General features: G+C 43.9%; 1 protein-coding gene across 3 annotated transcripts in view; it reads right to left on the reverse strand.

Annotated features, from left to right (window-relative positions):
* Positions 1-12,524, reverse strand: part of GUF1 (GTP binding elongation factor GUF1) — a 29,251-nt gene that overhangs the window by 4,811 nt on the left and 11,916 nt on the right. For all 3 annotated transcript variants that reach the window (XM_081333211.1, XM_081333212.1, XM_081333213.1), the window contains 9 exons: positions 11,136-11,213; positions 9,411-9,494; positions 8,141-8,205; positions 7,854-8,057; positions 7,088-7,227; positions 5,560-5,683; positions 3,639-3,771; positions 2,190-2,333; positions 37-170 (listed from right to left, as the gene is read on the reverse strand). In XM_081333211.1, coding sequence (XP_081189337.1) covers positions 37-170; positions 2,190-2,333; positions 3,639-3,771; positions 5,560-5,683; positions 7,088-7,227; positions 7,854-8,057; positions 8,141-8,205; positions 9,411-9,494; positions 11,136-11,213 — 1,106 coding nt within the window. The remainder of the gene's footprint in view (positions 1-36; positions 171-2,189; positions 2,334-3,638; positions 3,772-5,559; positions 5,684-7,087; positions 7,228-7,853; positions 8,058-8,140; positions 8,206-9,410; positions 9,495-11,135; positions 11,214-12,524) is intronic.

Raw genomic sequence — 12,524 nt, forward strand, 5'->3', positions numbered from 1 at the left:
AGGGAATGTCTTACGGTGATAACAAAGTTAACTTACCTGGCATAACCAGACGATAAGGATTTCAAGGCATCGAAGAAATCTACTACAATTTCATTTAGCGGGAAGAGATAAACCATCATGACTCTCTGATCATCAATGTACATCAAGTCCTTCTGAACCGCTCTTCGAGTCTGGCAAAAGGACACAACAGTCTGTGATGAACAACTAAGAGAAGAAACTTTGGCCAAATGTTAGATGAATATATAATAATTAAAAAAACGAGCCGGGCAATTTAATGTAGAAAATGATGGAGTGTTGTGATTCAGGGTCAGCCTGTGGGTTCGGCAGTTGGGTCGGATGACTCAGAGGAGGAGGGGGGTGTTGAAGAGCTTGCTGCTGATGGCCTTGAGGCTCCACAGAGCCCTCAGCCAGGCCCCTCCCACCTGGTCACCACGGAGACCCAGCTGTGTGAGCCTGACAGCGTGGATGAAGATGACCCACAGCTGGCCCTGTTCAAGGACGCCCGACGCAGGAGGCAGTCAATCAGGAGTAAACAGAGGAAGGCAATGGGGCTCCTCGGAAGGAGGCAGAGAGAAGCCACGCCCTGAACTGTATAAAAGGGGAATGCGTGGGAGGGCTGGTTTGCTGAAGGCAACCGCTTGAAAAGCTCCTGTTACTTGGTTCGTGTCTTGTTCTGTTTGTTTTTGTATTCATAAATTTGGCAGGCTTAATTCCAGCCTCTTGCCTTCTTGTAAAAGGGGTTGTCCCTGCCTTTTCTGCAGGGCCGGTAGCAGGCTGGTAAAGAACATGGAGTCAGGTTTCAGGATTTCTTGTCTATGGAGATTTTGCCAAGAAAACTTGACGTTTTGTTTTTTCCTTGAAGACATTTCGCTTCTCATCCAAGAAGCTTCTTCAGTTCTGATTAGGCTTTCTTTGTTTTTCCTTGAAGACATTTTGCTTCCCATCCGAGAAGCTTCTTCAGTTCTGACTGGACTTTCCTTCTTTTTTTCCTCGGAAGACGTTTTACTTCAGAAGGGCGCAAAAGGGGATCACGCGTCTCCAGAACACTACAACCGTCGTAAACATGAGTCAGTTGCCAAGGGTCTGAAGTTTGATCATGAGACCCTGGGGAGGCTGCAACGGCCGTAAGGTATGAAAAACAGTCTTAAGTCACCTTTTTTCCCCATTGTACTTTGGAATGGTCACTAAAGGAACTGTTGCAAGTTTGAGGACCACTTGCAGGATCAATCTCGGTTTGTAGCAGCTGAAGGCGTTTCGCAGCCACGTGGGTGGCGTGGCTGCCAACCTTTTGCATCGTGCGCCCAGCCACGCAGTCTCTATCAAAGACCCTGGTCTCGCCATTCTAGGAACAAACCCCCCGTGTATTAACATGATTAAAGGGATGCCATTATGATAACGTTTTAAAGGCTTAAATTTTTAATTAGCCTGCAACATTTGTCGCTGGTGGAGAGCCACTGATTTAGGATTCAGAGTTTCTCCAGCAGAGCCAGAAAAAAATGGCTGCACATAATTAGAATCCCTGGTGCCCTTGAGCTCAATAAGACTTATTAAGCAACTGCGAAGGCTATCCGAAATATGTCCGTCATCCAGGTCAGGGTTTGATCCAAAGGTGGTTTTTCTGGAGGCAACTGGAGTTTCTTGCTTTTCTTTGAAGACATTTCGCTTCTCATCCCAGAAGCTTCTTCAGCTCTGGCTGGATGGTGGAGAAGGGAAGGATTTATATTCCTTGCAGAAAACTGGTCATTTGCGTTCTTTTAGAGAGTCCTTGAGGCCATTTGGAGGTTTATCTGTGTCCTCAGGGTCAACTGAGTGGTGCACATGGGTGTGGAGCCTACTTGGAACCGCTGAAAGGACTGTGTGGTAGATCAGAGATAGATAATCTAGTCCTTTCAGCGGTTCCAAGTAGGCTCCACACCCATTTGCACCACTCAGGCAACCCTGAGGACACAGATAAACCTCCAAGGGGCCTCAACGACCCTCTAAAAGGAGGCAAACGACCAGCTGTCCGCAAGGAGTATAAATCCTCCCATTCCCCACCATCCAGTCAGAGCTGGAGAAGCTTCTGGGATGAGAAGCGAAATGTCTTCAAAGAAAAACAAGAAAGTCCAGTTGCCTCCTGAAAAAAGCACCGTTGGGGCTATCAGAAATACGTCCTCCTTGCGCAAACGCTCTGCGCCTTATGTACCAACCTGGCAAAGAGCTAATATTTCTCCAATATATTCTTTAGGGGTGACAACGGTGCCTAACACCATTGGCTCCAGGTATTCTTTCACCACGGAATTGTCAGGAAACTCTGCAGGGTTGACGATTGTGATTTCCTCTTTTTTATGCTCCTGCAAAATAGGAAAAGAGAACCGCTAGCTCTCCAAATGATTTTTTTCCCCCAAAACCCCCTCCATATACAGGTAATCCTCGACTTACAACCGTAACCGAGCCAAAATTTCTGTCGCAAAGCGAGACGGTTCTTAAACGAGTTTTGGGCCCGTTTTACGACCTTCCTTGCCACGGTGGTTAAGCCAATCACTGCGGTTTGGTAAGTCGGTCACCTGGTTGCTAAGCGAATCTGGCTTCCCTCGGGGACTCTGCTTGTCGGAAGGTCACAAAAGGGACACAGCGACCGTCGCAAATTTGCGTCCCTTGCCAAGCGTCTGAATTTGGATCGCATGGCCAAGGGGGGGGGAATGCTATGACGGTTGCAACTCTTAAAAACGGCCGTCAGTCACTTTTTCCCAGCGCCGTTGTAACTTTGAACAGTCACTAAATGAGCTGTTGTAAGTTGAGGACAACCTATACAAATAACTATAAGCCATCCATAACCCACAGTGGAAACAGATGACCTATAATTTTTAAGCAAATAAACTGGCACAAATGCTATCCGAATTTTTTTAAAAAATAATTTTATTGGTGGTAGCATTGCAGTGGCGCTACAAGCCTCACACGGGCCGCCGTCGCTGAGAGCTTCATGTGCATGCTCGCAGTCCCGTTTGAGTGGTGCGCATGCTCGCAGCCTATTCGTACGCACGCGGACACGTGTGTGGCCACATTCACGCTTGCACATGCGCGGGTAAGGCGCCTGCCCCTCCCTTCTCCCACCGGGCCGCCAATCCAAAAAGGTTGGAGACCCCTGTTCTAGAGGGTTTGCCTTGCATTTTGAAAAAAAAATCCTGGATTTGCTAGTCCTGTGCAATATGGACATTAAACGGGATTCGCACTGGCCCTGGCAGATGTGCTGATGGCCTCTAAAAGTGAGGCCAAACACCTTTTCTGAATTGTGGCTGCAGGACCAAAAGTCAAATTATCCAACATATAAATGACAGAGGGCCAAAATTAGGGCCTATAATTTGCTGATTTCCTGGCTGGGACAAACGAAGCCAAAAACACCATATCTATCATCTAGACATAACGTTTATAATATTTTAAGATTTTCTGTTTCACATTTTCTGTTTTTTATTATTATTATTATAAAAATTCGATGTGAATGCGCCGCACGATACATATAATGTATATTCTTGAGGAAAATGTCTTAACCAACGAGCTTCATAACATAACTTCTGGGGCATTAAACTAAATTACGGAAACCGTAATAATTATGCTCAATTATTTGAGAATATATACTTTTTTCTTTTGAAAATCATTACCTTTATCAATTTGGGGGAAGAAAGGATTGCCTTGTAGGGAACAGTGGGGGCTGTCAAAATGACCGACGCGTTGTGTTCTTGTTCCAAGCGCTGGTTAAAAACTTCCATATGTAGAAGGCCAAGGAAGCCCAATCTGTAAATGCAACATTTCCATCGACATTTTTAAGGGTAAAGGTAAAGGTAAAGGTTCCCCCGCACATGCGTGCTAGTCGTTTCCAACTCTAGGGGCCGGTGCTCATCTCCGTTTCAAAGCCGAAGAGCCAGCGCTTGTCCGAGGACGTCTCCGTGGTCATGTGGCCGGCATGACTAGACGCCAAAGGCGCACCCCGAATGCTGTTACCTTCCCACCGTCGTGGTCCCTATTTTTCTACTTGCATTTTTACGTGCTTTCGAACTGCTAGGTTGGCAGAAGCTGGGACGAGTAACAGGCGCTCACTCTGCTACGCGGCACTCGGGATTCGACCCGCCAAACTGCCGACCTTTGGATCGACAAGCTCAGTGTCCTAACCCACTGAGCCACCGCGTCCCTTTTTAAGGGTACCAGTTGCCAATTTGCTAAACTAAACATCTTCAATTTCGAAGCCAAATTAAAAAACAAAAAACAAAAAAAAACACGTTCCCAATGTTGCAGTTCCACTAGCAAGAAGTCCTGATTTTAGCCATGCACCAATATAAAATACAAAGGAGGAAAATTACAAGCCATTTCAATAATTCCACTGAAAGCATAAGCCATAAAAGATCAGTAAAAATTAAGATTGCTCGTGCAATCCTACAATATTAAGACACACATACATACACACACATGTATCTATGCATGTATGTACGTCTATAAACATTCTTAACATTAACACTAAAAGGAGATTTCTAAAGGCCAGGAAAAGGTGTAAAAAAGATAAAAAGATTTTAAAAAACGTAAAATAACAAAAGAGAATTCTCAGTCAGTATCGCTATGGCCGGTACCCCTAATTATCTATTTGCAAATCTTAATTGCTGCCAGACAAAACTGAGTTACAGGTAGTTTTCAACCTATGACCACAACTGAGTTCAACATTTCTGTTGCTAAGCGTGATGACCATTTGCCCCATTTTACGACTTGTTAAGTATGTAACACGGTTGTTAAGCGAATTTGGCTTTCCCAGATTTTGCTTGTTAGGTCGCAAAAGGGGATCGTGTGACCTTGGGACGTTGCAACCGTCAAATAAATAGGAGTTTGTTGCCAAGTGGCTGAATTTTGATCATGTGACCATGGAGAGGCGTCATTGGTCGCAAGGGTAAAAAAAACGGTCGTAACTCACTTTTTCCAGGACTGTCGTTAAGTTTGAGCAGTTATTAAAGAAAGTGTTGTGAGCTGAGAACTTCGTGGATGGTTTTAATTGTCTAATATTATCCCACAGACTAATTTATGCATCTGAGGGAGCTGACTTGTAAGATCTTCTTAACCTGTCTGAAAGGCCACACTTTTGAAGACAGCAAAGTCCACATTTTAGGCAGAGAAGACTGCTGGTTTGAAAGAGGGGTCAAAGAGGCCATCTGGGTCAAAGTTGAGTGGTCCTCCCTCAAAAAAGGGGGAGGGATACGACATCCTCTACCTCCAGTCTACCACACAGTCCTTTCAGCAGTTCCAAGAAGGCTCCACACCCATTTGCACCACTTAGGTGACCCTGAGGACACAGATAAACCTCCAGGTGGCCTCAACAACTCTCTAAAAGAAGGCAAAGGACCAGCTTTCTGCAAGGAGTATAAGTCCTTCCATTCCCCACCATCCAGTTGAAGCTGAAGAAGCTTCTTGGATGAGAAGCGAAACGTCTTCAAACAAAAACAAGAAAGTCCAGTTGCCTCCTGAAAAAGCATCTTTGGGATCCAGCTTGCTGCATTTTACTAAAGAAGACTTAAAAGTATCAACGAATGCCGGGCAACTCACCTCCACCCAGCACCCAAAGCCAGGCTGCTGTCACGTTGAACGGTAACACTTGAGTCATTGAGGGTCAGTTTTTCTAAGGCACTTTTCAAGTTGGAATATTCGGATTGGTCTGTTGGAAACACCCCTGTCCAAGCATAAGGTGGTTTTAGCCAGAAAAGCAATCGTAGATGTCCTTTACATCACGGGTGTGCAACCATGGCAACCTAGAAGACTTGTGGACTTCAACTGATGGCTGGCTGGGGAATTCTGGGAGCTGAAGTCCATAGGTCTTCAAGTTGCCATGGTTTTAGGTGATTCTGCATTGCACATTAGATCCGTTTAACACTAGTAGGATTTTTGGAAGTGGTTGACCACTGTCTTCTTCCTAGGATGACAGGGACGGCCCCAAGGTCATCCAATTGGAATTCATGCTCAAAGGAGGACTTGTTCCCAGATCTATCTATCTATCTATCTATCTATCTATCTATCTATCTATCTATCTATCTATCTATCTATCTATCATCTATCCATCCATCTACATCTCTATTCATCTCTATCTATCCACATCTTTACCAATCTCTCTCTCCACACACACACATCCATTCATCCATCTACATCTCTACCCATCTCTATCTATCTATCCATCCATCCATCTATCCATCCACATCTCTACCAATCTCTCTCTCTCTCTACACACACACACACACATATCCATCCATCCATCCATCTACATCTCTACCCATCCCCATCTATCTATCTATCTATCTATCTATCTATCTATCTATCTATCTATCCATCCATCCACATTTCTACCAATCTCTCTCTACACACACACACACATATCCATTCATCCATCTACATCTCTACCCATCCATATCTATCTATCTATCTATCTATCTATCTATCTATCTATCTATCTATCTATCTATCTATCTATCTATCTATCTATCTATCTACAGTATCTATCTATCTATCTATCATCTATCTATCTATCTATCTATCTATCTATCTATCTATCTATCTATCTATCTATCTATCTATCTATCTATCTATCTATCTATCCATCCACCCACCTCTACCCATCCATGTCTGTCTGTCTGTCTGTCTGTCTGTCTGTCTGTCTGTCTGTCTGTCTATCTATCTATCTATCTATCTATCTATCTATCTATCTATCTATCTATCATCTATCCATCCATCTATATCTCTACCCATATCTCTCTCTCTCTCTCTCTCTCTCTCTCTCTCTCTCTCACACACACACACACACACACACCACACAAACACTCACATAGAGATGTGGTAAAGAGCTGTAAAACCCTGGCCACTGGATCTCTACTGGGAGGGCGTGGGTAACAGAAACCCGGAAGCCGTGAATTCTCCTACTGCCTTGGGTGAACGTTGGGCCAGTCCTTCTCTCCCAGCCTTTGGAAGAAGTCAAGAGCCCCTTCTAAAAATGTTGCCAAGAAAACTGCAGGAACCGCCCGGGTCCAGGCAGCCCCAACTGACTTAACCCCCCCCTGCCCTCATCGTGTGATTGGGCGCACCTCACCTGCGAAGACCATGGGTTTTGCGGATTTAAACCCAGGAAGCGGTTCCACGGGTTGGTTATGCAAATAGACCGTATCTCCTATTTGAGCATCCGTAATGTCTCTCATCCCAGCGATCATGTAGCCAACCTGGCCAGCGTATCTAAACGAAAGTTTTATTGTATTATATGCAGATGTTTCAAGTCAAAGGAGATAAGCCGATTAGGAAGTGGGTACAAGTCTGCGAAATATCGTTGGGTTGTTGGAAGAGTTGCAAATTAAAGGGAAACCCACTGGTTCCCTACAGGTCCTAATTTATGAAGAAGGAGAAGACATTCTAGAATCCCATAATCTGATTTTATTTGCTAGACCAGGGGTAGGCAACCTCGGCTCTTTTATGATTTGTGGACTTCAACTCCCAGAATTCCTGAGCCAGCAAGGGGGAACTATGGCCCCTTCATGAGTCGTGGACTTCAACTCCCAGAATTCCTGAGGCAGCCATGCTGAGGGGAAAGAGAGAGGTTTCCAAGCTGAGCCATGCTGGCTCAGGAATTCTGGGAGTTGAAGTCCACGAGTCATAAAAGAGCCAAGGTTGCCTACCCCTGTGCTGGATGTAGCACGACAACATTCCATATATATTAAGGAGAAGAAACCCCCCCACACACAACTTTTCTCAAAAAACAAAATAAAAAAAACAATCCTATCCCAGCCATAAGAATTAAGAAACCAAGCTACTTCCAAAGAGCTACTTCCGTAATATTTCGTCTTAATTTGCTTTCCAAAACTTACAGCTTTTGGGTTGGCTGCTCATTGGGTGTCAAAATTCCGATTTCATGAACTTCGTAAATCTTCTTGGTGTGAGCAGTTGTGATCTTGTGTCCTTTATGAATTTCTCCACTCAACAGGGCGATGTTTGCAATCACCCCTCGGTAAGAATCAAAAGTGGAATCGAACACCAAGGCTTTCAGCGGCTCGTGGATATTAACCGCCGGCCTGTTTTTACAAGGACAGACAGATATCACAAAACCTGTAGGAAGTTACTACTCAGTATCCACAGGACAGAAAAGCCAACTTACGGAGGAATCCTTTCGACAACTTCCTGAAGTATTCTTTCAACATTTGTTCCAAGTTTAGCTGAAATCTGAAACAAGTTAAAATAAGCCAATTTGGCCTCGTTTGAGGGAGGCGCCCAAACTAGCGCCAGGCACCTGCCCTACCGATGCTTCCACTGTAATATTCCTTATGTAGCATCTGAAAAATTCTTGCACAGGAATGGCACACAAAATACGTTTATTTGACAATCACAACCCAACACAATCATTTCCCAACAGAAGTCACAGAACTATTTTAGGAAAGCCAACATCAAGATGGAATAAGTAGCCATAGCTGTAAAACGAGTTTCTTTCAAAACTTTTAGCTTTCCTGCAGTCAACTGGAAAGATTGAAACAAGAAGAAGAAGAAGAAGAAGAGGAAGAAGAAGAAGAAGAAGAAGAAGAAGAAGAAGAAGAAGAAGAAGAAGAAGAAGAAGAAGAAGAAGAGGAGGAGGAGGAGGAGGAGGAGGAGGAGGAGAAACTAGGAGTTAAAATTAACTGGTGGTGTGTGTGTGTGTGTGTGAGAGAGAGAGAGAGAGAGAGAGAAGAATTAAGAAAGGAAGGAAGGAAGAATGGAAGAAAGGAGAAGAGATCCAAAAAGAAGAAGAATAGAATAATTCATTTGACCAAGTGTGATCAGACACACAAGGAATTTGAGAAGGAAGAAAATAAGGAAGGAAGAAAGGGGAAGAGTGAGGGAGGAAGGAATTAAGGAAGAGGAGGAGGGAGGAAGGAAGGGGAGGAAGAATGAATTAAGGAAGGGGAAGGAGGGAGGGAGGAAGGAAGGGCAGGAGGGAGGGAGAGAGGAAGGAAGGAAGGAAGGAAGGAAAGAAGGAAGGAAGGAAGGAAGGAAGGAAGGAAGGAAGGAAGGAAGGAAGGAAGGAAGGAAGGGCACAATTAATTAGATTCAGCTGCCAAATCCAAACAATGAAATGATCTATACTCTCAAGACTGACTGTCAATCACTGCAGCAACTATCAGCCCCCAGTATGATCTTAAGCAAATCTCTGCATGTAACAGAACCACGTACCTATCACTCTTCCCTATTACAGCCGATGACAACAGCTGTAGTCCTACACAGATTCACAATAAACTACATTTAATGGAATTGAAAGCAATTTGCTTCAGAATAGACTGCCGTCCCAGTGCATTGTTAAGAAAATTATTTCGTTTATCCAACTAAACCATTTCTACGTATAAAAAAAATTGCACTTTCTAAATACAGGTATTGGTAAACTTAAGAAGGGGTCTTACTCTAATGCAATCCTCTTTGAGAATGTCAAAGGTGTTCTCAATTTGATTTTCAACCACCTCTGGATTTGCATTCTTGAGGTCAATCTGCAAAATAATGCTCCTGTTGTATTATTCAAAATAGACCAGTCCCTACCAAAAGTTGGAATTCCATTGTGACAAAATACATAATTCATTGGTACTGGGGACAAGGGGCATGGGGGTGATATTTGTGCATTTACTGTTGTTAATTTTTTTTACTAATAACCTGAATAAGCATCTGGATCTTTTAAGGCAAAGAGGATTATTTAGAGCGAATATGTGAAATAGCTTGACAAATAAAACTGTAATCTTAGAAAGTGCCTAAAATCAGTCCTCATTTTAAAAAAAAATCCAGTTTGGTTAAGGCATCAGGCTAGAAACCAGGAGATGGTGAGTTCTAGTCCTGCCTTAGGTACGAAAGCCAGCTGGGTGACTATGGACCAATCACCAGGAGGCAGTGAGTTGTAGTCCTGCCTTAGCCAAAAAAGCCAGCTGGGTAACTTTGGGCCAATCACCAGGAGACGGTGAGTTCTAGTTCTGCCTTAGGCATCAAAGTGGCTGGGTAACTTTGGGCCAATCACCAGGAGACGGTGAGTTCTAGTTCTGCCTTAGGCATGAAAGCTGGCCGGGTAATTTTGGGCCAATCACCAGGAGACGGTGAGTTCTAGTTTTGCTTTGGGCATCAAAGTGGCTGGGTGATTTGGGGCTTCACTCTCAACCCAATCCACTTCACAAAACTGTTGTTATGGGGAAAGTAGGAGTTGAAAGCATTATGTACTGCACCTTGAGTTCCTGAAAATAAAATCAGGATATAAATCAGACAATATTTTACCACTTTGTGGCCATGTCGAAGAAAGAAGGCAGGCATAAACAAAACCGGGTGCAACTTTCCCTTCAGATAAATCCCACTGATTTTCAGAGTTTGCTCCAGCAACGCTTAAACGTCTTTCTTAATTTTTAATCATTCCGTTTTAACATCTGTTTTATCTTTTTGCCATGCTCTAAGCCTCCCAGAGTTGTTGCACTAGGGCAGGGGTAGGCAACCTCGGCTCTTTTATGACTCATGGACTTCAACTCCCAGAATTCCTGAGCCAGCATAGCTGGCTCAGGAATTCTGGGAGTTGAAGTCCATGAGTCATAAAAGAGCCGAGGTTGCCTACCCCTGCACTAGGGAGATGGGTGGCATATCAATTTAATATATATACATATATAATAAACAGCTCTAAGTCCAAATCGTCAAACATGACTCAACATTTAAGAGATGGGAAGAAAGCGGAAAGTTAAAGTAAGCAAAATCTGAAAAACAAAAGGAAATATCAAGAGAGAACAAGGACTCACATTGGGAAATTATACCCGGCTTTAAAAGGAAGAAACAGCAGTTGAAAAGCCAGCCATGACACCTAGCATAGGACTATCCATCTATTACTGGTCTCTGGCTGTTCAAACTTACAATGGCCCTGAAAAATGGGACTTACGACTGATTTTCACACTTGCGACCTTTGCAGCATCCCCAGGGTCACGTGATCAAAATTCAGAGGCTTGGCAACTGACTAGTACTTACGACGGTTTCACGGTGGCAAGCAAAACCGTAAAATGGGCTGAAACTCACTGAACAACCGAAATTTTGAGCCCAGTTGGCAGGACCGCCTGTACCGTTTGCAAAATATCTCAAATTAACCGCTGCTCCGGAGAACGCAGAAATCTTACCTTATTTATAACAGGAATGATTGAGAGCTGGGCTTCGTAGGCGAGGTAAAAGTTGGCCACAGTTTGAGCCTGGATACCCTAGAAAAATATGAATTTCAAACAGTCCACAGTAATGTTTTACGCCGTCTGCAAAAAAAAAAAGCTGCTTAAGCCGAGCAGAGACCGCAAAGAAATCTACTGATACGGCAGCAGAGTTGAACGTGAAGTTTTTCTGCTCGTACTTATGAAACAAAGATCAGCTGTAAAGAAACGGTAAAAACAGAGCAAATAACATTTGTTTTTATTGCTAGTTCGGTTTAGCTAAACCAAAGCTCTGCTATTGCAGGGACAAACACAACACTTGTAATGATCAAATTCCCTGTTGTGATTCAGGGTCAGCCTGTGGGTTCGGCAGTTGGGTCGGACGACTCAGAGGAGGAGGAGAGGGGGGTGTTGAAGAGCTTGCTGAGGGGGTTGGACAGCTTGATGAGCGCCCCCAGCCAGGCCCCTCCCACCTGGTCACGACGCAGACCCAGCTGTGTGAGCCTGACAGCGTGGATGAAGATGACCCACAGCTGGCCCTGTTCAAGGACGCCCAACGCAGGAGGCAGTCAATCGGGAGTAAACAGAGGAAGGCAATGGGGCTCCTCGGAAGGAGGCAGAGAGAAGCCACGCCCTGAACTGTATTTAAGGGGGAATGCGTGGGAGGGCTGGTTTGCTGAAGGCAACCGCTTGAATAGTTCCTGTTTCATAGCTCCTGTTTCATGGTTGGTGTCTGTTTTATGTGAATAAATTTGGCAGGCTTTATTCCAGCCTCTTGCCGTTTGTAAAGGGGTTGTCCCTGCCTTTTCTGCAGGGCCGGTAGCAGGCTGGTACAGAACATTCCCATCCCATAAGGCTGTTTGGAGAACTGCAGTTATATCCCATCTTAAGGATACCTTTTTACTGAAGTAAAGTGGTCCATCTATTAAGTGCCCCGAATGCAAAAACAATTCTCTACCTCTCCTCTCTCCTATTGTGTTATTTTATATTTTTCATTTAAGCTCCACCTTTGTAGTTCAATAAGGACCCAAGATGGCTAATGTTGTTGTTTTTTTAAAGTTCTGTTTACAGTTAAATTAAAAATCAATACTAAAGCCAATTGGCAATTAGAAAGCTGGAGAAGAAAATTCTCTACAGATTTTTCTAAATCCCAACACAACAGCCGCAGACTCTGACTTTACCGGCTGTATTTTAACCCTCTTTTAAAAATAACCGTTGCCAAAGACCACATGAGTGATGACATCTCAAGAAGAAAATTTGGCTCCCTCCTTTTTTTAAAAAAAATCTTTTTTTCACAATGTTGAGAGTTGGGGATAGTAAAATAGGTACTGTAAGTTAAGTTTTACCCCAAGTTGTGTTTTTTTTTTA

Source organism: Vipera berus, assembly GCF_964194415.1.
Source record: "Vipera berus genome assembly, chromosome: 7".
Classification (NCBI taxonomy): Eukaryota; Metazoa; Chordata; class Lepidosauria; order Squamata; family Viperidae; genus Vipera; species Vipera berus.